This window comes from Artemia sp. Qi Xiang Cuo, chromosome 8 (genome assembly GCF_049724085.1).
Source record: "Artemia sp. Qi Xiang Cuo chromosome 8, ASM4972408v1, whole genome shotgun sequence".
Classification (NCBI taxonomy): domain Eukaryota; kingdom Metazoa; phylum Arthropoda; class Branchiopoda; order Anostraca; family Artemiidae; genus Artemia; species Artemia sp. Qi Xiang Cuo.
This window is the reverse complement of record NC_142801.1, coordinates 50,335,847-50,363,268: the sequence shown is the minus strand read 5'-3', so window position 1 is coordinate 50,363,268 and position 27,422 is coordinate 50,335,847. Positions and strand designations below refer to the sequence as shown.

General features: G+C 38.4%; 1 protein-coding gene across 1 annotated transcript in view; it reads left to right on the top strand.

Moving 5' to 3' along the window:
- LOC148949523 (uncharacterized) overlaps window positions 1–27,422 on the top strand; it is a 153,676-nt gene that overhangs the window by 22,664 nt on the left and 103,590 nt on the right. Inside the window, exon 3 of the mRNA XM_089093536.1 lies at window positions 17,307–17,569. Within this exon, the coding sequence (XP_088949662.1) occupies window positions 17,307–17,569 (263 nt within the window). The remainder of the gene's footprint in view (window positions 1–17,306; window positions 17,570–27,422) is intronic.

Here is a 27,422-nt window from a genome sequence, read left to right as displayed (position 1 = left end):
GGGCAAGGGTTGTAAGCTATGCCCTGGGGGAATATAAGGTTTTTATAGAAATATTTGTCATTGAAACTTCAAAAAACGGCTCATTCGATTGCAAATTCAAAGGGCTAGTGCCCTTTTTAATAGTCTAAAGTGATTGGAGGGCAACTAACCCCTCTCTCGCGCCACCTTTTCCCCAAAAACATCCAATAAAAATTATTAGATAGCGATTTTGTTCAACGTAGTTGAAAGTTCTGGAGATTAGGTCTTTGAGGATGACAACCCCCCACAGGCCTCAGGGCAAGGGTTGTAAGTTATGCACTGGGGGAATATAAGGTTTGTATAGAAAGTATTGTCGTAGAAACTTCAAAAAGGGCTCATTCGATTGGAAATTGAAATGGCTAGTGCCCTTTTTAATAGTCGAAAGTGATTGGACAGCAACTAACCCCCCTCTCATGCCTACCATTTATCCAAACACATCCACTCAAAATTTTGAGATTGCACTTTTGTTCAACGTAGTTGCAAGTTCTGGAAATCAGGTCTTTGAGGATGATAACCCCCTCAGAGCCTGCAGGGCATGGGTTATAAGTTATGCCCTTGGGGCATATAAGGTTTTTATAGAAAGTTTTGTCGTAGAAGCTTCAAAAAGGGCTCATTCGATTGGAAATTGAGAGGACTAGTGCCTTTTTTATTAGTCGAAAGGGATCAGAGGGCAAATGACCTCCCCCACACCTACCCTTTCCCCAAACACTTCTAATCAAAATGTTGATATATTCATTTTGTTCAGCCTTTCAGAAAGGTCTGGAAATTATGTTTTTGAGGATAACAAATCCCAAGGGTTGTAAGTTATGCCCTGGGGACATAGGGTTTTTATAGAAATTGTAATCATATAAACTTCGGAGGAAGCTCAATGGATTGGTAATCAGAAGCTCTAGTGCTTGTTTCAAGAGTCAAAGTGATCAAATGTCAGCTACTCCCTCCCTACACACACGTCGTATTGTCCCGAAATGCGTCTAATAGAAATTTTGAGATAGCCGTTCTATTCAAAATATTCTAAATATCATATAATAAGGCTTTTGGGGTTGAAACAAACCCTACAGATTAGGGGCAAGGGTTGTAAGTTATGCCCAGGGGATATTCAAGTTTTATATGGTAGGGATGGTTGTTTAACTTCAGAAGAGGGTCAGTCTTTCTCCCTGAAAAAGACTATGTCATATATAACGAATAGAAATTAATCAAGAAAAACTTTTTGTACAAAATAAGTTTTTCAAAAAGAAGTGAAGAACTCCATTAAACCAAAAATAAACAAAAAAAAGAATCAAATAATCTACCAAGCATACAACTATCACGAATCAGTATCAATAAATAAATTAAACCCAAAAACAAACAGAAATTAAGATAAGTCGAACTCAAAATGAGCAAAAATTAATATGAGTAGGGTTCTAAACCCTATGTTTTCTAAAAGCAAGAATATAATTTATACTTTACTGAAAAACATTCTTTTAAATGTTTACATTTTTATAAATTTAAGAAAAAAAGACTTAGAACAGATTTCAAGAGATGAATATCAACATATGCAAATTAAACAGACAATACGGTTTGTTTTCAGTAAATTCTTTTGTATTTTTTTCAGTACAAATTTTATTCTAGGTCGTATAAAGCATAGGTTTAGAACCCTGTTCATATTAATTTCTGCTCGTCTTGAGTTTGACCTATTTTAATTTCTGTTTGTTTTGGGTTAACTTATTTATTGATACTTATTTGTGGTAGTTGTATGCTTGGTAGATTATTTGATTCTTTTTTTCGTTTATTTTTGGTTTAATGGAGTTCTTTACTTTTTTTGAAAAACTTATTTTGTAAAAAATAGTTTTTTTGACTAATTAAATAAAAAAAACAACAGTTTTATTCCAACTGAAAGTAAGGATCAATATTAAAACTTAAAACGAACAGAACTTATTATGTATATGAGGGGGGTTGCTCCTCCTTAAAACCTCGCACTTTACGCTAAATTTTGAAATCTGTCCCACTTCTTTAAGAAAGACCCCTGAAACACTATGTTTGTTTAATTAGAACAATAAGAAGTTTTTTTTTTAAGTACTAAACAGCTTTATCTTAAAGAGCGAGGTCCTGAGGAATAGCAACCCCACTCGTATACGTAATTATTTCTGTTCGTTTTAAGTATTAATGTTGCTCCTTACTTTCAGCTCAAAAAATTTTATTTTTAATATAATTTCTGATTGTTTTTAAAAATGCTGCAAAAACTGGCTCCCCCTCCATGGGAAGATTCTCCCACGTAACCTCCCCCCCCCCCTCAGAAAAATCCGCCTGAAAACGTATGTATACCTCCCAATAAAGAATACTATTATGTGAACAATGAACAAAGTTCATAACTTGCAGTCCTTCCCCCGGGGACTTTGGTGGGTCAAGTCATTCTCAAAAACATAGTTATTAGATTTTTCGACTATGCTGAATAAAATTGTTATCTCAAAATTTTGATCAGGTGACTTCGGGGAAAAAACGAGCGTGGGAGGGGGGCTGGCTCTCCTCCAATATTTTTGGTCACTTAGAAAGGCCACTAGAACTTCTGATTTCCGATCAAATGAGCCCTATCCCGAACTTCTACGATCACTGGTTCGGTGTGACCACCCCTGGGAAAGAAACAAATAAACACGAATCTGTGCTCTTTCTTCTGACAAAAAATGCAAAATTCCACATTTTTGTACATAGGAGCTTAAAACCTCTACAATAGGGTTCTCTGATATGCTGAATCTGCTGGAGTGATTTTCATTAAGTTCACTTGATGTTTTAGAGTGTTTCCCCCCTCCCTTTTCAAAAATTGGGCAAATTTTCTCAGATTCGTAACTCTTGATGGGTATCATTAAATTTGAGAAATTTAACATATTTTGAATAAGCATCAAAATTCGATTCTTTTGATGTATCTATTATTATTAAGAGTCGGTTTCTTAGAGTTTCGGTTGCTATTGAGCCGCGTCGCTCCTAGCATGTTCATGCACTGTAGTTTCTTAATGATTATTATGCATTGTTTCTTTGTACAACATGACTACCTGTACTGTAAGAACAAGAAGGAGCAAGAAAATGAGGACACATCAGTGTTACCCGTGCAAAAAGTGATTTTCCTTTTTGTTTAAGGTGGGGGGTTGTAACTTTCTATTATAGGTTTTCGGCAATCGCAGTTCGAATGGTGTACTTTTCATTAGTATCTGACTTCATTTTTGAACGGGTTTTTTACTTTTTTGTTACTATGGGCCATAGTTCGCTCTAGAAAATAAAAAAAGGAACATTTGAGAAAAAAAAAGTTTTTTTTTAAGGAAAAAGAAACCATATTAAAACCTAAGACGAGCAGAAAATAACAATTTTAAATAAAGCGAACAAAAATCGCAAGTTGCGCAAAAGTGCTGCCTAAGTTAAAGGCGATATGGCCTCAATGTATTATTATTTTATTTTTTTATTAGGCCACTTTGTATTGAAGGAGTGATCGTAAGAACTTTGGAGGGAGACTCCTCTGATCGGAAATTAGAAGCTCTAGTATCTTTTTAAGAGTAGGTTTTATTATTGGAAATGGAGGGCATGTTTGGTCCTGGGTGTTAGAAAAGGCCAAGGGCATTAAGGTTAAGCTTACAGGGAATTTTGAGGAAAATTTTGAACTAAATCAAAAGACACTGTACGCGTCGAGGTTGTCAAAAGTGCATATTTGCAGTAGCTCAGGAACGGCTAAGGCTATTAAGTTAAAACTTTCAGGACACATTGATGGGGATGTCGAACTAAATCAAAAGACTATTGTGGATTCAGATTTTCATAAGGGCGCATATCTCAGGAACCGCTAACGGCTAAATATTAGGTTGAAACTTTCAGCGCATATTATTGCGAATGTTGAACTAAATCAATAGGCAATATTAAGGGGGAACTTTCAGGGCATATTGAAATAAATCAACGACACAATATGCGTCAAGTTTTTCGAAAGGACGTATCTACAATATCTCAGGAAGAGCTAAGGTTATAAAGTTGGAAATTTCAGGGGATGTGGAACTAAATCCAAAGACACTACGTGCATTCAGGTTGTCAATACGAAGAATCTGCAATATCTCAGGAACGACTAAGGGTATTAAGTTGGAACTCTCAGAGCAAGTTGAGGGGTGTGTCGGACTAAACCCATAGTCTGTATGTGCCAACCCATAGTCTGTAATGTTCGGTGACGAGAAAATCGATCAAGTGGAGGGCTTCACTTACTTAGTTAGTATTATTAGTAAAGGCGACTGGCGTAGTGAAGATGATAAAAGTAGAATAGCCAAGGCCCGGGATGTTTTTTTCACAGCTGAAAAAAAGTTCGGAAGAATAAGAAGATAAGTCTATGAGCCAATATTAGAATATCGGAAGCTGCAGTGATGACACTGATCGAGCATACTCGTGAAGCGTGGATGCTCCAAAAGACGAAGGAGGACTTATTAGATGTTTACAGAGAAATTGTTTAAGTATTGTTTTGGGTTTCCGTCTGAATGACTGCATTTCAAACAGTAAACTGCACGAAAAATTTGGTCAATTCTGCTTTCTAGGGCTATAATGAGTGAAAGACTGGGATAGCTAGGATACGTTCTACCGATGAAGGTTGGCAGATTGCCAAAGATCGTGCTTGTCAGCCAACCATCTAGGGCCAAACGAAAAGCAGATCAACTCCAAAGAGGGTGGGAGGACATCGCAAGGAAATATTTAAGGGAAATTGGAACTTCCTGGGAGGGTATAAAGTGGAGGCGTAAATAGATTGGAATGGAGGATTAAGTTGAAACCTTCAGAACATGTCAAGGGGAATATTGAATGAAACCAAAGGAGAGTATATGGATCGAGGTTGTCAAAAGGACGTGACTACAATATCTTAGAAACGGATAGGTGTTTGAAGGCAAAACTTTGAGGAAACGTTGGGGCCATATTGAAATAAATCAACAGGCGGTACGCACATCTAGTTTGTCAAATAACGTATTTACGATATCTTAGGAACTTTTGAGGGTATTAGGTTGAAACTTTCAGAACATGTCGAGGGAATATTGAGTTAAACCATAAGAAAGTATCTGCATCCAGGTTATCAAAAAAGCGTGTCTGCAATATCTCAGGGATGGCTAAGGGTATCAATGTGACACTTTCAGGACATGTTGGGGGCTTGTTAAATAAATCAACTGACACTACGTGTATCCAGTTTGTCAAATGACGTATATGCGACATATCTGGAATAGGTACGGGTATTAGCCTAAGTTTTGAACTTTTAGGGAATTGTGGACTAAATCAAAAGACTCAACATATGCGCAGGTTTTCAAAAGAGAGTGTCTGTAATTCTTAGGAACGGCTTGGTATAATTAGTTGAAATTTTCAGGGAATGTTCTGGGGGATTTTGAACTAATTTGAAAGAACTGTTTACATTCAGCTTGTAAAAAGAGCGAATGTGCAACATTTCAGGAACGGCTGAAGGCAATTAGTTGAAACTTCCAAGGAATGTTGGGGGGGGGGGGTGTTGAACTAAACCAAAAGACACTATGTGCATCCAGGATGACAGAAGGTGGATTTGAAAATCCTAGGAACGGCTAATGGTATTAAGTCGAAACTTTCAGGGAAAGTCGAGCGGTATGTTTGACTAAACCAAAACTCTGTATGTACTTTCTTTCATAACTGTTTTTACTTTCATAACTTTAATAAATCAAATAATATTAACATTTTGATTACTAAATGTCAGCGTATGTATATTAAACTGACAACTCACATTCATTTGTATTTTTTTCAATAAGGTGCAAATTATGTTCTGGCCTTGGGAAGGCATAGGGGTTTTGAGCCCTACTCATGTTAATTTCTGTTCGTTTTGGCTTTCGTTTATTTATCGATGCTGATTTGTGGTGGTTTCACGATTGGTAGATTATTTGATTTTATTTTTGCTAATTCTTGATTTAATGGAGTTTTTTACTTTTCTTTGAAAAAATTATTTTGTGGAAAAAGTTTTTTTTTTAAATAAATTTCTGTTCGTTTTATATTGATATAGTCTTTTCAGGGAAAAAGAAAATAGTACTTAAAATCTTTTCAATTTTTTAAGACTTCATAGTTTGGTCTGCTATTTGTATGCCGACGAAAACTTTTCAGCAATTTTTAACAACATACACCCTTTTAAAAATCTGGACACAAATAGTAGTGTTCAATTTAGTTTCATACCTCCTCTAGTTGACCTTAAATAGAAAACTTGATACCATTTTCAAAAAAAAATCTGTTAACTTTCTTTGATAGCTTGGATACACTTACGCTATTTTGATTTGGTTAAATTTTAAGAGCGGAAGTAGACCCGAAAGTTTGAACATAATACCCTCAGTCGTTCTTGGGATACTGCTGAGATACCTTTTTGGGAATTAGAACTAAGACTGTGTATTTGAATTTAATCTTAACGAAAAATTTAGTCTTTAAACACAATGGGCAAATGGAAGGGTGGGCGTGGGAGGAGGACTAGTTGCCCTCCAATCACTTTCGACTATTAAAAAGGGCATTGGTCCTTTCTATTTTCAATCGAATGAGCCCTATTATAAGTTCCTACGACAACTCCTTCGATACGAAGGGCCCTGGTCTAAACAACAAAAAAAATATAATAATAGATTGTACCCATATCGATCTTCACTATAAAATTGCCAAGCCTTCCAATCACTTTCGAAAAATAAAAGGGCACTAGCCCTTTCAATTTCCAATCGAATGAGCCCTTTCTGAGTTTCTACGACAACGCTTTCTATAAACACCTTATATGTCCCTAGGGCATAACTTACAACCTATGCCCTGAGGGTTGTCATCCTCAAAGACCTAATTTTTAGAACTTTCAACTACGTTGAACAAAACGGCTATCTCAAAATTTTGATTGGATGTGTTTGGGGAAATGGTGGGCGTGAGAGGGGGATTAGTTGCCCTCCAATTACTTTCAACTGTTAAAATGGGCACTAGCCATTTCAATATCCAATCGAATAAGCCTTTTTTGAAGTTTCTGCGACAACGCTTTCTATAAACATCTTATATGCCGCCAGGGCATAACTTTCAACCCTTTCCCTAAGGGCTGTGAGAGGGGGGGGTTGTCATCTTTAAAGAACTAATTTCCAAAATTGTCAACAAGGTTGAACAAAATGGCTATCTAAAAATGTTGATTCGATTTGTTTAGGGAAAAGGTTGGCTTGAGAGGGGGGTTAGTTGCCCTCCAATCACTTTCGACTATTAAAAAGGGCACTAGCACTTTGAATTTCCAATCGAATGCATCCTTTTCAAGCTTCTATGACAAAGCTTTCAATAAAAACCTTATATGCCCACAGGGCGTAACTTGTAACCCATGCCGTGAAGGCTCAGAAGGGGAGGGGTTGTCATCCTCAAAGACATAATTTCCAGAACTTTCAACTATGTTTAAAAAAATGGTTATCTCAGAATTTTGATTGAATGTGTTTGGATAAATGGTGGGCGTAAGAGGGGGGTTGGTTGCCCTTCAATCACTTTCAAATATTAAAAATGGCACTAGCTATTCGAATTTCCAGTCGCATGATTTTCTTTAGAAGTTTCTATAAAGAAGAATTGAAAAAAGAACTCCCCTGCCCCCAAGGTACATAATTTAAGCCTTCCCCGTACTACTGTGGGGGGAGTATTTTGCTCAAAGGTATAATGTCCAGAACTTACAACAACATTGAACAAAAGGCCTATCTCAAAATGTTGATTGGGTTTATTTGGAGAAATGGTGGGCGTGGAAGGGTTGTTAGTTGCCTTCCAATCACTTTCGACTATAGTATTAAAAAACCATTTCAATTTCCAATCGAATGAGCCTTTTTTGAAGTTTCTACAACAACGTTTTCTATAAAAACCTTATATTCCCCCAGGGCATAACTTATAACCCTTTCTCCGAGGGATGTGGGGGGGGGGGGTTGTCATCCTCAAAGACCTCATTTACAGAACTTTCAACTATGTTGAACAAAATGGCTATCTCAAAATTATGATTAGATGTGTAAAGTATTTAACATCAATTCGAGAAGCTTTTCCGGGTATCTCATTTCTTAGTTATTTGGGCATTTATGTGTCAACGATAGCGGTCCAGGGGGGGGGGGGGCTCTTGGGACTAAATCGAGTCGTGGGCAAGGGCTCGTTCCCAGGCCAGGAAAATACGTTCCAGGAAAGTTATATTCTTGGTTCATTTCTAAAGGCAGTCCATCGTTCGCCTTCGTCGTAGCTAGTTGTTCTTGTGCTACCTTATTTTGTCTGTGTGTATTCTCACGTTATTCAATAAAGACCTTATACCAACGTTTACTGACTATCTTGGAATTTACGTAAACCATTCCATCTGTCAATTATAAAAGGACGCAAATAAAGAACTAAAGAGAGGTTTACAGAGTGGTGGCAAGCGGTTAAAACTAGTGGAGCATATATCACTTGGGTAAAACCTCCCAGTGACATTTGAGTGACCGTTATAAGTATTAACGACATCGTACGCTAAATACTGGCAACATATTGAAGAGTATTTCGCCCGCTACCAGACTGTGATATTGATCTGCAAATACTACAAAAGACTGATTAATAAGACATAGAAACGTTACGAGCTATTGAACTTTCTTCTATTCAAAGCACCTTCTTGAGAAACACTTTATTTTAAATGAACATTTTGAAATAGGCTCTTACACAATGCCTAATATGGATTTCCTCGCGATAGCTTCTACCTACTAATTCAAATTTCTACAACTGAGAGTCTCCGGTTGATTTCTACCTTCACTTAGCCATTCTACGTTTGGTGTTTTTTTTTACCTGATTTTATACAGTCGACGTGTGATCTACATTTGACAGTTTCCAACCAAAATTTAACATTTTGAATTCAATAATCGAAAATTAATTCTCAATTGTGACTACATTTGACGCTAGTGATTTAATTGAGACCAACTACAATTGGATTTGGAACGGACTATCTTTCGTAAGTGATTTAACACGACTAAACAACCCAGTAAATTTTATTAGACCCTTGTTGTTAGAAGTGAAGTTATTGCCCAAAATTTAGCGTCCGTAATTAAAGAACGGTGTTTAAAACAACTAGTTAAATTTTTAGAATAAATGCTTATTCAAATTTTGACCTCAATATGTCAGTTTTTATTCCTATTCTCGATCCGGTGGAAACTGGATATAGCAAAAAGGTTGCTTTTGATTTTGTAAAACAGTGGAGGGAAAATGGCATATTTCCATTTATTTTATTTGACTCCCCTTGATTATAAATTTGTCAAGTTTAAAACGTGATTAACTTGTAGCAAATGCCCCAGGCAAAATAGTAGGCAAAATGGATGGAGAGTTTGTAGGCGTGGCTCAATTTAAGGATGAAAGGGCATATCTATTCTATAGAAGGATGCAAAATTTAGGAAGGTCATGTAGGGTGTCCTTAGAAGCCAGGGAAGAGGGTGTAGTCCTTGGAAGATTTGCTCTTAATTTATTCAAGGAGGGGATCAGACCGTCCTACAAACGGTATTTGTTAGAGAATAGTGCAGAATTTTTTTTTGTTTAGGTAATGCGTGCAAGGTTGCAAAGCAATATGAACAGATAGAACAGATATTGGGGAAAGGAGACACGTCTTCTTTTTCCGATGAATTTTTTTTTGCGCTGACGAGGGTGAAATTTGGACTCAATGATAAGGGTTTTTTTATTGCACCGTGGGATGGTACTGATGCCTCACGGGATTTTTTTTTGTTGCACTGCGAGATGGTACTGATTCATCGCAGGGCGGTTTGGCTACCCATGAAAAGGGATCTGGTTTTTAGGTGCCGTGTGATGGTTCTTCTGCCTCTCGGGATGATTTTTTGTTGTTGTACTGCTAGACGTTACTGATTCCTCGCAGGGCGGTTTGGATACCCGGGGAAAGGGAGCTGGTTTTGAGGTCCCGTTGGATGGTACTGATGCCTCACAGGATGTTTTTTTTGTTGCACTGCGAGATGGTACTGATTCCTCGCAGGGCGGTTTGGCTACCCAGGAAAAGGGAGCTGGTTTTGAGGTCCCGTGTGATGAGAAAAAAAGGTGGAAAGGGGGCTGGTTTTGAGGTCCAGTAGGATGAGGTTGATGCCTCACGGGATGGTTTTAATGCGTAGCGCTAATAGTTATGTAGAAATATCAACAGTAGTACTGCCATTGGTCGAACCACGAGTTAGTAGAGCAAAACCAAATAGGTCAAAACCGAGGTGTCCCATAGCAATGAAACCCCGAGGATTTTATTGGTAATAATATCTTGACGTCATTGCAGCATGGTAGGCCAATCAAACTGCAATGTTTGACATATCTATTCCATTATTTATAAGTTTAAGCAATTTCATTTATTTGTAGCTGGTATTTTCAGGATTAATTAGCCTTTCTCGGTCATTCCTTTTGCCCTAATCCGAAGTTTATACATAATCCCAACTTTCCTTGTCCTCTTCAAATTCAGGGGTATGGGGAACAAGTCTATTTTAAAGTATAGAGAGAAAAGTGAAGTGTTAAAATATCCAGTTTCCGACTACTGTTGTTAGTGTGGTTCGTTTATACTATGGAAGTTTTTACTTATGCAAGTATTGTGTAGTGTTTGTATTATGTAATCGTTTACTAGTTCCTGCTGTAGAATGTTAGTAGGTGAGAAGTGAATCATTTAGGAAGGGAATGTTTTGAATTCAATTAAACTTTGAGGGTATAATGATAAGGGGATAAGCCAAATTTGAGAAATTTAACTAAAAACAGGGGGGAGAATCTGTAAAGTATTTAACATCAATACGAGAAGCTTTTCCGGGTATCTCATTTCCTAGTTATTCAGGCATCTATGTGTCAACGATAGCAGTCCAGGGGAGGCTCTTGTGACTAAAGTTAGTCGTGGGAAAGGGATTGTTCCCAGGCCCGGAACTTCCGTTCCAGGAAAGTTATATTCTTGGTTCATTTCTAAGGCAGTCCATCGTTCGCCTTCGTCGTAGCTAGTTGTTCTTGTGCAATCTTATTTTCTCTATGTGTATTCTCACGTTATTTAATAAAGACCTTATACCAACGTGTACTGACTATCTTGGAATTTACGTAAACCATTACATCTGCCAATTATAAAAGGACACAAATAAAGAACTAAAGAGAAGTTTACAGATGTGTCTGGGGAAAAGCTGGGTGTGAGGGGGGGGGTTAGTTGCCCGCCAATCACTTTCGACTAATAAAAAGAACACTAGCCCTTTGAATTTCCAATCGAATGAGCCTTTTTTGAAGTTTCTATGACAACGTTTTCTAGAAAAACCTTATATGCCCCCAGGACATAACTTCCAACCCTTGCCGTGAGGGCTCTGGGGGAGTGTCCTCCTCAAAAACACAGTTTATATCTGGAAATCAACTACACTGAACAAAATGGCTATCTCAAAATTTTGATTAAATGTGTTCCGGGAAATGGATGGCGTGTAAGGGATGTTAGTTGCCTTCCAATCACTTTCGACTATTAAAAAGGGCACAAGCCACTCCAATATCCAATTGAATGAGCTCTTTTTGAAATTTCTACGACAACTTCTTCGATACAAAGTGCCCTAAAGGAAAAAAATAATAAATAATACATTGTGCCAACATCGTTCTTATATTCCCCCATCTCAAAAAATCTCAAAAATTTTGATTGGATGTGTTTGGGGAAATGGTGGGCGTGGAAGGTGTGTTAGTTGCCTTCCAATCACTTTCGACTGTTAAAAAGGGCAGTAGCTGTTCCAATTTATAATCTAATGAGCCCTTTTCCAAGTTTCTACGACAACTCCTTCGATACGAAGTGCCCTGGTACGGAAGAAGAAGAAAATAAATAAAACATTGTGCTCACATCGTTCTTTACTTAGGCAGCGTTATTGCGCTGCCTATGATATTAAGAACGGGTAAGACTATTAAGAGGAAACGTTCAGGAAATGTTGAACTAAATGAAAATACACTGAGTGCTCCCATTTTATCGAGATGGTGTATCTGCAATATCTTAGAAACTGCTAACGGTTTTAAGTTGAATCTGTCAAATCATGTAGAGGGGGCTATTGAACTAAATCAGAATATACTATGTGCATCCAGGGTGACAAAAGGATGTATCTGCAATCTTCAGATTCGTCTATGGGTGTCAAGTTGAAACTTTCAAGAAAAATATTGAGGAGAATGATCAACTAAATCAAAAGACACTCTCTGCATCCAGGTTGTCAAAAGGACGTATAGGGCAAGTTGAGGGTTATGTTAAACTAGACCAAAGGACCGTAAGTTCATCCAGTCTGATAAAAGGGCGGATCTGCTATATCTCAGGAACGGCTAAGGTTAATAAAATGGATCTTTCTGGGCATATTGAAGTGGGTGTTGAACCAAATCAAAAGACACTATGCGCATCCATGTTGTCATTGAGCATACCTGCATTATTTCAGGAACGGCCAAGTTTATTAAGTTGAAACTTTCAGGGCATTTGGACCTAGATCAAAATGTACTATGCACATTCAGGCTGTCCAAAGGGTATATTTGTAATATCTTATAAACGGCCATGTAAATTAAGTTGACAATTTCAGGGTGTTCCGAGAACTAAATCAAAATACGCTATATGCATCCAGATTTACAAAAGGGTGTATCTGCAGTATATTAGGGACAATTAAGAGTATTAAGGTGAAACTTTCATGGAATGTTTATGTGGATATTAAACTAATCGAAAGACGCTATGTGTATTCAAGTCTTCAAAAGGGCGTATCTACAATATCTCAGGCCTGTCTAAGGTATAAATTAACGACTGTCCCAGCTGAAACTTTGAGGGGATATTGGACGGGGGAAGGAGTTAAGTAGATCTTAAATGTTGACATAGGGAGACCAAGGGGAGCTTATGAAGGACAATAAATTTGTGAAGAAAAATATGGTTGTCTTATTCTTAGTGCAAAATGTCTTTTTTTTATGTTGATCAGCTTAAGATTCAGGCACTAAAGACCCTTCCAATTAAAATGTCAGAATCAATGGAACTTAATTCGGAAACAAATCTGGTTGCATCGATTCTTTATGTCCTGTTTTCATATTTTATACAACTAATCGGAACTCTTTTTTTGATACATGAGCTCAAAATGCATTTATTTAAACAAAAATCAGTTAAGCAAAATATAACGCAAAAAGATTATTATGATAAAATGCTCGATATCAGTATTTGTTTGTATTCAGTGCTGTAACAGGATGGTTTCAGCCCTATAGAAGGCCAAAATTATGCAGATTTTCAATCCTATTGTTTGAATAATATTCCCTCTGCCCATCTCTCCAAAGTTCTGCAGTAAAACTATCATTAAAATCTTGATCATTAAAATCTAAACAGAAAAAACAAAAATAGTCTTACAAATATTCCTTTCATAAACTTAAAAAAAGAGATATTGCACATTTGCAACATCCTGGCATATGGTATTTTGACAACCTGGATTTACATGTTGTCTTTTGATTTAGTTCAACATTCCCCTCAACATCCCCTGAAATTTTCCACTTAATACCCTTGGCCATTCCCGAGATACTGCAGATGCGCAATTTTGACAACGTGGCAGCGCATAATGTCTTGTAAGTCTCACAGAAGCTTATATTGTAAAACGTTGTTTTTTTCTGGATTGGAGACAAAGATTGTTTAGCTCTTTTCCCCTTCCTTTACCTAAAAGTACCTGAGGTTTCCAACTCCCCCCTTAAGCCCGTTCCCGGGATGTTGAAGATATGGTATATCAATGAAGTGGTTATGCATATACTGTCTTTTCATTTACATCAGCTCCATTCCCGAATCAACATTTAAAGTCCACTCGACCCTCTCCCGCTCTCAAACAATCCCCCAAAGTTTCACCTCAAACTCTTTAACCATTCCCGGGATATTGTAAGTAATTATCTCTGAATGTTTCGAGCTAATCGGACACCAAGGATCAATCCTTCCCCCCCCCCTTTCATTCAAAAACATATGTTTAATACATGGGCAATTTATATGTTTCATGGTCATTGCCCCGGGGGACCGTAGCGATTTATTTCATAATTGGATGCATATTTATTCAATCTTCCGACTATTCTGAACAAAATGGCTATCTCAAATTTTTGACTGGATTTCTTTGAGGATTAAGCTTCAATCACTTTCAAATCTTGAAAAGGCACAGAAACTTAAAATTTCCAATCAAATGAGCTCCCTCCGAAGTTTCTACGACCACCCTTTCTTATGAAGGTCCCTGGTCGAATTACAAAAAAAAAAAAAACTCTGAGAGAATTCGATGAAACAACTCTTTTCTTTACTTTATTATTGTGCTGCCCGTCATAATTATAGAAGAGGAATTATTTGAAAATATTTCGTTCTTTTCAAAGCGCAAATGATGCTATAGCCGAGGGGGCACCCGGTTTCCGCCACGTGATGTATATCTCCGAACGCCACGTGTGCCGCTCAGTTCCAACTTGCTTTGCACGGTTTCCGCCACATTTGGCACAGTTTCTGCCATACTTCGTTTGCGTTGCCTGATGTGCGTAGTTTCTGAAAGTGGGCGTGTCTTTGGCTATTCCCCTTGGAATATATAAGGGGTGGGAGACCTACTCCTGTTTGTACTAATTTCTATTAATTTTAGGTTTGACTCTATCGTTTGTTCCAATTGCTGTTCGTTTTAGGATGTATTTATTCATCTCTAGTAGTACCTCTTATCGATTTGTATAGTTATTTTGATTTGTGTTCGTTTAGGCTTTCATTTATCCTTTGCTAGACCAACCCTTCCCCCTTCCTCTCTCCAACAATACCTGCAAGATTCAAATTTATCCGCCAAGCCGTTGCCAAGATATTGCAGACGTTTTAAAAAAAATGTGAAAATGAACGGGAATTATGTTCACTTTTTTAACACGCTCATGTACTATAGTTAGCATTTATGTGTGAAGTATTTTGCATTACTTCTTAGTGCAAAATCTTTTTTTTCAGCTATTTGATTTTTTTTATTCTTAATTATGAATTTAGACATCACGTTTTTACGGAATTAGGAATAAATTTATAAATGTCATAATTCATTAGTTCGCTCTGATTTTCGTTCATCAGTAACGTTTATTTTGTTTATACTAAAATGTCAATAATCTATTATTGTTTTTTTCTTGCTCACCGACAATGAAGCTAGGTAAGTTTTAATGCTCGTTCCATTAGTGTTTAGAAGCCAACCTGTGGCAAGTTTTGATTTTCTACCTCGTGGCTAATCTCTTTTCCCCGCTATCTTTACTGCCAGTAGGGCCGTATTTTCTAAAACATATTTGAAGCGCATAAAAAATGTGTTTTTATGAATTTTTATAACGTTTTTACGAGTTGGACAAACATTTCGGGGGTTGGGGTTAAAATCCACTAACTCCTCCCCTGAATGCGGCCTTGGCTGCTAGCATGACTTTCATTAGCAATTCATTTGACCAAATTCATAACAACGGCAAAACAGGCAAAATCTGTGAAAACTATAGATTGTTGGAGAAACTATAAAGTATCAAGATTTTTCAAAAACTTAAAAACATTAATTTGACGTACTATACGAAATAATCCGATGTTACGAACTGTTCCGGGCTGAAGGACTCAGTCAAAGACTGAAAAAAGAGCAACAAGTACCAATAGTAACAGAAATTTTAGATAATAATAAAAAGAAAAAATATTTATATTTCAGAAAAGTCGATTTTTATGCTGATTCCAAATCTTTAAAATTGGTGCCCATTAACAGTTATTAGTGTCTATAAATTTGCATAATTTTAGAAAGGGGAGGGGAACTTTCCAGGAGAGGTCTGATCATGATGAAAGCCACACTTTACAGTCTGTATGCTCAAGAATCGTTCTCACTATGATTTTTCTCCGCCAAAGCTTGAAGAACAAATGCTTTGATACAAAAGTAATATAATAAAGACTTCATTTATTTTTTGAGTGTCTCGAGAATGGAAGTGTTTATTTATTTTGTAAGTTAAAACAATTTAGTTTGGCAGAATGCTTAAGACTTATATCATTTGGGCTGTATATTTGCACAATAGGGGTTTGGGGGTAAAGTATTTGGACAGAGAGAAGTTAGAAAACAATTCTTACTTCATAATATGCAGAATAATTGTAGCTAACACATTTTTCATGCAGACCCGCTATACTTTACCCCACCCCCGTAATGTGCAAATAAATAGCCCAAATTACACAAGTCCAATATATTATGTCACCCGTTACTTGTTTTTTTGGCTATGAAACCGGTTTTCTCTGATCTTACTTTCAGATCAAAATTCTTGAAAGTGTTCTGAATAATTAAAAAGTACCTAATTTTTGTCCGTTTAGTTTCCCTGCCACTGCTATCTTTCGTTTAAACGAAATTCTTTTTTTATTTAATACTATTATAAAGCTCGTTATTTAGCTACATACTGGTTTTTACCTTTGTTTACTGCTCAAAACTTTCTTCAAAACTGCTTCTGGGAAAAACTTTAAAGCGTTGTTTTCACTCTCCTTTAGAATTTTTGGGTACTAGTGAATTATATGGTCACTTTTATATACTATGCAAGGAAACCAGTCATGCACTGACAGAGGAAACCTGCCTGAGACCGGCTATTTTCAAAGAGACCGCTATTAAGAAATGAAATGCAGAGTCGTTTTCATTGCGTTTACGATATTTAAACTGTTGTTTTTTGGGGTTTTGGGGGGGGGGGGGGGGGTACCTAGGTTAGGTTACGTATTTAACATATGTTATGCTTTACAACCCCCCCCCCCTCACCACCACCACCAATGTGCAAATATATAGCCCAATTTTGTTCCTAAACTATTATATATTCATCCTATTTTATTTTACTTCATTAGCATTACCCAAACGTCACTTTAGAAGTAACCATCTAATGCAACAGTGCCAATTTTTGATATGATGATATACCCCTTTCGCTTGGCTCATAGTCTGATAGTCTGAAATGCGTGAATAGCAAAAGAGGAATAAATTACACCGAACAAAAGCATTACCAGGACCAACGAGGAGGAGATTCCACTTGTCATTATATTTTTATGATCTAACTATCTATTTTGCATATCTAAAATCCAACAAATTATGCTAGGTACGCCTAAAAAACAGAAATGCATATAAATATATTTTGTCTTTTTTAATTCCTCATGAATAAAGCAAAAATTATAAAAAGGAGTGAAAGGTCACATAAATAATTAATTTCTAAATACATAATTAATTGTATCCTATGCACCTGATTGTATATAGATCAGACGTGACTTGACAAGCTATTAGTTTTGTGGCAGAATCAATTTGCCTCAGATTTGTAGAGAATGTGCTATCGCTGTCTTTCAACAGTGAAATACCTACTTTGTGATGAAAGAGATTAAGGCAAAACTAATTTTTTAGGCACATGAAGACCGAGTGAGGGAAGAAGAATTAGTAAAAGAAGAATTCTCAAGGCTGGAGGATATCTTGCGAATGTGTGCTGAGTATCAGAATACCATGAATTCATCTGAAAGTAACAAGATAAAGGGGTTTTCATTTGATTGTGATGCAGTTACCGGTGCTAGTGGTCAGTGTGATTGTGCCTCATTGCCAAGCAGTCCTATAGATAAGAAGTTTATGGATAAACCGCCCCCATCTCCTGGGCATACTCTGCAGCAAAACAGGTAAAGGAGATACGTTTTTTTTTCTGGTAACATTTGTCAGCAGTCAATTTATTAAATTAAACATTTTTGTTGAAAAGCACTAAGCACACAGCGGTTGTCGTTGCAAAAAATATACACATGAACAATGTCACTGAACCAAAAGAAGCATGAGGCATATTTTTATCCCTCTAGGAAAATGTAGCGATGTACTGTACTGCACAATGACAGACTTTCATTGCGAAAAAGGTTATCTGGCAAGGGACTCTGTAACTGGTGGATCAAAACTAAAAACTCCTACGGGTCACTTAGGCTTTGATGGGTATATATTTGTTGTCTGATACCTTGAAAATTCCAAAAAACTGATTTAGTGTTTACATTATTAATACGATGGATAATACCGATAAGTATTGATGAAGTCAGATCGGTCCCTTTTGAATTCCGACCTTGGCAACTCAAGTGCCTCCATTGGTCTCTGATATAGTAAATGTTTAATGTATTATGGTACAGACTTAGCGTGCGCCTTTGAACACAGTACTTATCTTTTATTCGAAATTATTATTCCGAATATAATACATGTTGCTCTTCGTATGTATGATTGGTTTTCCGAGGGGGGTAGAACTCTTTCCCCTTGTCGCTAGGCTCCTACTTCATTTTTCATTCTTGAAGACTTTCAATTATTATTTCGAATATGATACATTTTGCTCTTCGTGTGTATGATTGGTTTTTCCGGGGGGGGGGGGGTTTAAAACACCTTCCCCTAGCTCCTAGATTGCTACTTCATTTTTCATCCTTGGAGAAGTCAGAATCAAGGAAGACTTGCATTTATTTTCCTTTATAAACCTGATATTGGCTAATATTTAATTTTCCTTATTTAGGTATTCCAGTCCTGGAACAACTTTTACGAATATTGTCTTCGTGCTAAACTTGTTTGTATAATAGTCTTAAACAGGGGTAAGCACTAATGTGGTGTCCGGAGAACATTACCCCATCTCTGGTTTAAAAAGCAACTTAGTTTGATGGAGATAAAGTGGAAGAAAGGGGATCACTCCGTGTTAAGTTGAAACTTAAAGCGACGCCTCGCCAATTATGCAAGATATGTCTTCACCAAAGCCGCATCCACGGGAGTGGGGGTGGGGGGGTAGGATGTTTTAACAGTAACCCCCCCCCCCCCTCCCCGAAGAAAATCCTGGATAGGGCCCTGGTCTGCACAACTAGCTCACATAAACTGACTTGTGATCTTCCACAATATCTTTAGAATTATAAAAAAAACTAGCACTTCACTGCACCCCCTCCCTTAAAAAACAACAGAACGAACAAGAACAACAACAGCAGGATGGTCTCTTTGAAGTAGATTATTCTGTGACTAGCCTGGACACAACAGAGGCTAATTCATAAGTCTCTCAATAGTCTTTCAGTGACCATGATATCGATAGCTTTTTGGGGTAATTCTCCAAAAACTCTAGTGAGTTTAGTTTTTAGCAAAGTACTAGTTTTTAAAATTCTACAGATATTAGAGAATATCACTAGTCATTTTTTTTTTACTTTTGTAGATATATTTTGCGTAATCCACAAAGCAATGATTTTTATTCAACTGAAATGAAGTTTCAACTTTGCTCTTTACTTCTATTAAATAAAAAAAAAAGAAGTTTTTTAAACTGAAAGTAAGGAGCGACATTAAAACTTAAAACGAACAGAAATTATTCCGTATATGGAAGGGGCTGTCCCCTCCTCAACTCCTCGCTCTTTACGCTAAAGTTTTTTATTGTTTAAAAAACATAGAGTTGTGAGAAAGTCAAACTTTACCGTAAAGAGTGAGGCGTTGAGGAGGGGACAGCCCCTTCCATATACGGGATAATTTCTGTTCGTTTTAAGTTTTAATGTCGCTCCTTACTTTCAGTTTAAAAAACTTGTTTTTTTTAATTTAATTTTTGAATTAATGCAGGTTTTGATATTGGCTCGCCGTGCATAAATAATTAAAACAAAATTTGTATATTAATTTTACTGTTATTTGGTTAAATGGCTTTCTCGAAACTTGTTTAATTTATTTACGAACGTTTTTATTAGTAATAAATATGCGTAACTTACGAATTAACTTACATAACGAACTTCTATATTCATAGATTTTTAATCCTTACATTAGGAGGTTCGCCCCTAGTCAATACCTTGCTCTTTAGCTAAAGTTCGAATTTTGTTCCAATTCTTTAAAAATGACCTCTTAACCACAAAGGCCGTTAATTAGAATAAATAGCTCTTATGAAAGTACTAAAAAATCTATGGCTTAAAGAGCGAGGTATTAACTAGAGGGCGAACCCAATCATATACGTAATATGTTCTGTTCGTTTTAAGTTTTGATGTTGCTCCTTACTGTCAGTTGAAAATCTTTTTTTTATTTAATTTCTGATCTTTTTCTTTAATAATGATGGGAAATCCGGCACCCCCTTCATAGCAATGTCCTTTCGCCCATGAATACTTCCTTCATGGAAAGGTCCTCCCATATAACGCCCGACCCCCCCCCCCTCTTCCACCTACCAGAAAAAATCCCCCCTGAAAACGTCTATATACTTAACCAATAACCAATGCTATATATTAACATTCGGTAAAGTTGATAACTTACAGCCCTCCCCCCAGGGACTTTGAAGGATTAAGTCATCCTCAAAGACCTAGTTTTTATATCTTTCGACCATGCTGAACAAAATGGCTATCTCAAAATTTTGATCGGGTGACTTTGGGAAAGATTAGCGTGGGAGGGGGTCTAGATGTCCTCCATTTTTTGGTCACTTCAAAAGGGCACCAGAACTTTTCTTTTCCGTTCCAATGAGCCCTCCCACGATATTCTAGGACCACTGGGTCGATACGATCACCCCTGAAAAAAAAACAAATAAACACGCATCCATGATCTTTCTTCTGGCAAAATTCCACATTTGTGTAGATAGGTGCTTGAAACCTCTACAGTAGGGTTATCTTATACGCTGAATATTTTGGTGTGATTTTCATTGAGGTTCTATAATTTTTAGGGGGTCTTTCCCCCTTTCTTCTAAAATCAGTCAAATATTCTCAGGCGTAACTTTTGACTTGTATAAAAAATTGATGAAACTTATATATTTGAAATCAGCATTAAAATCTGATTCTTTTGATGTATCTATTGGTATCAAAATTCCGTGTTTTAGAGTTTCGGTTACCATTGAGCCGGGTCTTTTTCTAAATTAATTTTTGATCGTTGACCAAATAAACTTTACAGCAACACCTTTGTTTGAATTGGGTAACGAAACTAATTCAAACCTAAACTTGCTATATAATGCTAGTAATTAGAGCAAAATATTGCTTTTGCTCACGGTTAATGCGAGCCACAATGCGTTTGCAAGTCTCTTCGATAGCTTACTTCATCTAATTCTAGTGGAAACACCAATGGTCATGCTTTTTCAGACTCCGCCCAGCAGCTATATGGGCATGGTTTTTATCCTTCAGAGGTCTCTATTTTCATATTGACGGTACCAAGTTATTTCAAAAAAAAAAAAAAAAAAAAACACCGTTACTCACGTGTTATATCGACCACACCAAAGAAGTGAAGTTAGGTTAATCATAATGAAATATACGAAATACCAAAATATGACAAAAATATAATACTTTAGTAACAAAATTACTGGAACTACCTCAGAGAATTATGGAAAACAGGCCGCTCAGAACGCATTATATTAAATACCTAACTACCTCTATATATTAAATATTTAATTAAAATTTACCTGCATAGTTACCGCTGATCTCGCTCAGGCTAAGCTGATTATCTCCGAGTGGACATAGAAAACTGGTTTCATTACAGATTAAAAACAAAGTGTGGTCGCTATAACACGTAAATACCAAAACACCTATTTACTTGTTTTTCAAGATGGGGGGAGGGCTAAGAATCTCCTGTTTTGGCTTTTGAAATTTTACTCCCCGGGTAGCCTAATTTCTTTTGTTACTTGAGAAGAACATTAGATATGGTGATTTTCTTTCAAATGAGACCTCTCCCAATATTCTACGACAATTGGTTCGGAACCATCATCTCTTGGAAAAAGAGACACATCAGTGTTTCCATATAAAAAAGATCTTCCTTGTTGTTCAGGCTTGGGGGCTGTAATTCTTCTGTATTGGGTTTTTGGCCTATGGTGAACTTTTGTTTTTGTTCCGACACCAATTTTGAGGGATTTCAGGCTGTTTTTCGAAATTCTCGATCACCGTGAGCCGTGGTTTGCTCTTTACTTGTTTGCAGCTATTGCTGCAACAGTGAATTACTTGACTGATTATAAAGGAAAGAAGAAAATAGAAATGCTAGACGCATTGACTTAAGGGGTGAAGTTTCCTCAGGATTTTTTTTTAAACTGTCTAATATTTGGCATATAAGTCGTCTTTTTGATTTTTGTTTATTCTTTTCTAAAAATCGCCACACAACTCTCCTTCTACTCGAAATAGATTCAATCATGTATCCTTACTTACTTACTTAAAGCTCTTGCTCGGCAGCGTCGCCAGCGTAGAGGGAACCAGTCGTCAGCGCCGTCAGTCTTCTCCAGAGTGGTCGGTTCAGGGCGAGGGTTGTCACTTCAGCCGGGTTGATGTTTCTGGAGGCGAGCCGATCACGGATGAAGCCCGCCCATCTGGTGCGTGGTCTTCCCCTACGACGCCTTCAGCCATTTGCAGCTGGGTTGAAATCGAAGATGAGCTGAGTGGGTGTTTGGGCCGGCAGACGGAGCAGATGACCATACCAACGCAGCGAGCGAGACTCAAGCTGCTCAGACAGGGGTGGGAGTTTGAAGGACCTGAGGATTTCCGAATTTCGTACCCTGTCGGGCCATCTGGAGCGTTTGATTTTTCGGAGGTATTTCGTCTGGATGGCATCTACCTTCAGCGTCTGTGTCTGAGTCAGCGACCAAGTCTCAGCAGAATAGAGCATAACGCTGGCAACCAAAGCAGAATATATTCGTGCTTTTGTGAGACGGCTGATCTGGGGTTTATGGAAGACTGTTTTTAGAAGGCGACCGAAGACAGAGTTTGCTTTTGCCGCTCTTGCTGATATTTCGGCATCTAGGCTTCCGTTTGAGCAGACAATTGAACCAAGGTAGGTAAACTGCTTGACTACCTCTACATTCTGGCCACAAATTTCCACAGATGACAGGGGGTTGGACGGCGTTTTCTCAACGGGCATTATCTTGGTCTTCGACCAATTTATTTTCAGACCGAATTTCTCAGCGGCAGAGGCCAGTGTTTCCAGTATAGTTTTGAGGTCACTAATGTTTTCGCATATTAGCGCCACGTCATCGGCAAAGTCGACGTCTGAAAGAACTCTTCCAGCAAAGCCTATGCCAAACGGCTGCACCTGCTGTGTTTTATTCAGAATGTGGTCTATTACACAGTTAAAGAGCTCAAATGCAGCGGCACATCCTTGCCGGACACCATTTTTAATTTTGAAATATCCAGAAGGCCGTCCATTTACGATCACCGCACTTTCAGTGTTATTATACAGCTCTTTGAGGAGACGGACGATTTTCATGGGTACGCCAGCAGACTGGAGGATTAGCCATAGTGACTGCCTATCAACAGTGTCGAAGGCAGATCGAAAATCGACAAAGGCAATGTACGCCTTCCTCTTATATTCAAGAGTTTTCTCTACTAGCTGTCTAATCGTATGGATTTGCTCGGTGGCGGACCTGCCTGGCATGAAACCAGCTTGCTGGGGGTGACGCAGGGCATGGAGGTATCTTATTGCCCGTTTGAGAAGCAGCATAGCGAAGAGCTTTCCAGGAACTGAGAGTAAAGTTATGCCACGATAATTGATACATTGTGCTTTGCTCCCCTTCCTCTTGTAGATTGGCACAAGTAGGCCCTTCTTCCAGTCTGAGGGGATTTTTTCAGAGTGCCACACAAGGTTAAACGGCATTTGTAGCCAGAGGATCATGGCTGGACCCCCATTTTTAAGGAATTCCGATGTTAGGCCACATATTCCTGGCGCTTTGTTATTCTTTAGCTTGCGGGTGGCAGCTTTTATCTCCTCCGCTGTAAATTCAGGACCATCAGGAGCAGGTATGGTATTAGCCGCTGCAGCTGCTAGCTCATGGTCCGTCTGGTCTGGTGGATCTGAGTTGAGCAGTTTCTCAAAGTGGTCCTCCCACTGGCGGAGGCATTGTGATTGGTCGTAGATATTCTCACCGCTAGCGCTTCGAAGGTAGGGCGTAGTTTGAGTGTGCTGACCTGACAGCTCACGAAGAATCTTGTAGGTGGCTCCACTGTCCTTTTTCTTGGCGGCCTCTTGCAGTTCGGATGCCTTGCTGTCAATAAAAGCCTTGTGGTCTTTATGCAGCATGGAATTGCGCTCTTTGTTTAGCAGTATGTATGTAGCCATGTCCCTGCCAAGACGTGCTTCTCGCCTGAGCTCTATGATGGCAAGGGAGTGATTACTGATCCAGTCCTTTTTCTTCCGTTGCCTCATTCCAACAACGTCAGTTGCTGCCGCAAGAGTGTTCTCTTTGAAGGACTTCCATGCAACTTCACAATCATCGCATTGGCCAAGGACCTCAAATCTGTTGGATATCTCCACGTGGTACCGCTCAGCCAGAGCGGGGTCCTGTTGGATGCGACCGGCATCAATTTTCCGAGAAGACTGGCTGTTCTTCATAGCTTTGAGGCGGAGCTTAATTTTGGCTACAACCAGCCGGTGGTCGGTGTTCCCGAGATCGGCGCCATGGTAGGTGCGGCAATTCTGGACAGACAACAGCCATCGTCGACGTACGATGATGTAGTCAAGCATCTTCTTTGTTGATCCATCATTGCTATACCAGGTGTACTTGGCTATATTTGGTCTCTGGAACCATGTGTTCGCAATCGTTAGATTGTGGGCCAGACAACAATTCAGCAGCCTCTCTCCATTATCGTTTAGGCAATCCACTGTAACAGGTTCAACAGCGAGATCCCACAGGCCTGATTTGTTTGAAACACTTGCATTCAAGTCTCCTAGGAGGAGGAGGTACTCATGGGGAGGTACAGAAGATAGTTCAGAACTAAGCAGGTTATAGAAATCGTCTTTGTCTTCTTCATCAGGGTCGTTTGTGGGGGCATATCACGTAATGACAGTTATTTTGCCGTGCTTCCCATCCAGTCTTACGGTCAGGAGTCTAGGCGATACTGGTTTGAATGACAGGAGGGCCCTACGTGCAGCACTGTTCAGTACTAGGCCAACGCCTCCTCTTCTTTGGCTACCGCCAGACCACAGCAATGTGCGTCCTTCACCTATGTCCTCTTCACCATGTCCAGGGAGGTGTGTTTCGGTGACTCTAGCTATTGTGACTTTATATTTTTTTTAGTTTTTGTGCTAAAAGAAGCTTCGAACCGGGTTGGTTCAGCGTCAGGACGTTCCAGGTGGCCACATTGGTGCCACCTTGGTCAACGATGTTCAGAGGGGATTGTCCTTGGGTGGTCCGAGGTCGATACGGGGTTTGAGGTAATATATCCGAGGCTGAATTTCTGGTTCCATTTGTAGCAATAGAAGTTTCAGGAGGAGGGCTGCCAACCCAACCGTCCCTAGATGCATTTGGTTCTCTGGTGGCTAGCCAGGTATCCAGAGGCACGTGGAGGTCGTTCTTCATGCGCCAATTTGCATGGGAACTAACTCCGGACGAGCATCATTACCTCCCTCATGTATCATGTATCCCTGACATTATTATTCGAATTGACCTGTCAGACACTGCTCAATTAGTCGGTTTGACAGAGGTCGCCAAAAGTGTGGTGGAGCTGTGCCAAGCATTTTTGGGACTATGCCAAGTGTGGTCGAACTGTGGCGTTCCGAGATGTCCAAAATGTGGCAGGAAGTCCGTGCCCCTTCGGGTCTGACGGAGGCCACCAAAAGATGTGCTTCTTCATTCAACAAGCACCTTTTATTTGGCTATGTGCTTTTCAAGAAGCCTCTAGGACGTTTATGTGTAGCCTAATTGAGGCTAGTGCTAAATCCAGAATGATTTAGAAGGAGGTGCTTGTGAGCAATTAAATAGGTGAAATGGTGTGTAATACTATATTCTGGGAACCGGTTGGGGGCTTATACCCCTATATTCTTGGGCCTTGCTGGAGCACAGAGCTAGGCTCAAGTAAGCCAGAGCCAATTAGTAGATAATTTCTGGTTACCCATCTTTGTTGAAATAATGCTTTGATTTCATGCTAAATGGACACACGTTAAACTCCTTAAATTTTTGGTACAAAACAGGCATCTGTGCAGAAATTTATTTTGGCTAGGGGGACAAATAATAATAATAAAAAAATAGAATCATAGGTAGCGCAAGAAATTATGAGGAGTATTGTAACAGTCTATCGGGGAAGGCATATCAGTCCCAAATCTTTTTCTCCAGTGTCAGCACCTCACAGGAACTAATTAACCTTTAAACGGCCAGGCCATTACAGCATTATGTCAAGTTTAAACGCTAAGATAAGTTCTCAAATACGAGGCTCTTTAGAACACTGAGACGTGCAGGTGATGCTTCTTTATTATGCGGGTGGGCTTCTTTATTGTTTAAAAAAAAAAAAAAAAAAAAAAAAAAATTGTGCCTCATCCAGGGGAATGAAAACGCTGGCAGATACCTTTGTACTGCTTTAGATGTGATACAGAAACGCAGTTCATCAATTAAAAACTGGTAAATCTTTGTGCTCCTGTTTAGTGAAAGTTTGCGTTCTTGTTTAATGCAAGTTTACCTATTGTTACCCTAATTGGAATTCATTCAAGCCATCGTCAGGTCTTAAATTACGAGAGGACTCCCACAAATGAATTTCCGATATGTGATCCAGATTTCATTTATCTATGCTCAAGGTGTAACCCGATAACGCCTTTGTCGTAAATTCCTCTATGGGTCGTAACTTTAAAACTGTCTGTCATGCGATTTGAGCTAGTAGAAATGTGTTGGATCTTTGTTTTTTTTTATCGATGCTTGTAGATGTAATTGGATTGTTGTGCAAGCTCCAATTAGGAATAAACTAAATATGACCGACCGTTCAAAATAATAACAGATGAAGTGCTAAAACGGATTTTGAGTCTTTGAAGCTATAGAACCTTTTAAGTAGTTTTAATCTATGGATTAACCTAACCTAGGTACCTTTCACCCCCCCCCCCCTCTACACCCCCCACCCAAAACAACAGTTTAAATATCGTAAACGCAATGAAAACCACGTTTTGCATTGCACTTCTCTATAGCGGTCTTGCAATTGACCCGTCTGGCGAGGTTTTCGTGACTGGTTTCCTTGCACAATATATAAAAACGGCCATATAACGCACCAGTACCAATCTATGTTAATAGGTGAAAATGCGGTACTCCTATGTTAAACGCACTCTTTTATATACTGCAGTGGAAACCAGTCACGAAAGCAGGTTTAATTCAAGACATCCCTATAGGGTAATAATATATAGCGTGGTTTTCATTGCGTGTACGATATTTAAACTGTTGTTTTTTGGGGTTTATGGGGGGTGGAAGGTACCTAAGTTAAATTACGTAATAATATATGCTATGCTTTACCCCCCTAATGTGCAAATATATAGCCCAAATTTGTTTCTAAACTATTATATATTCATACTATTTTATTTCATTAGCATTAACCAAACTAGCTCTATATATAAGAGTGCGTTCAACTTAGGAGTACCAAAAATGCTGACATATTCACCGTTTGAACCGGAAATAAATTGAAAAGGAATTATCCAGCCAGAATTTTCTTCTTGGGGGGGGGGGTACATAATTTTTTTTTTAACACGTCAAAAACTTGTTTATGCGTATTTTTGTTGCGTTTTTAAGAATTGGACAAACAGTTCGGGCTGGATGCAATCTCAACAATTTTTCAGACGTCTGACATGAATCGTCATAACATGAGAGCT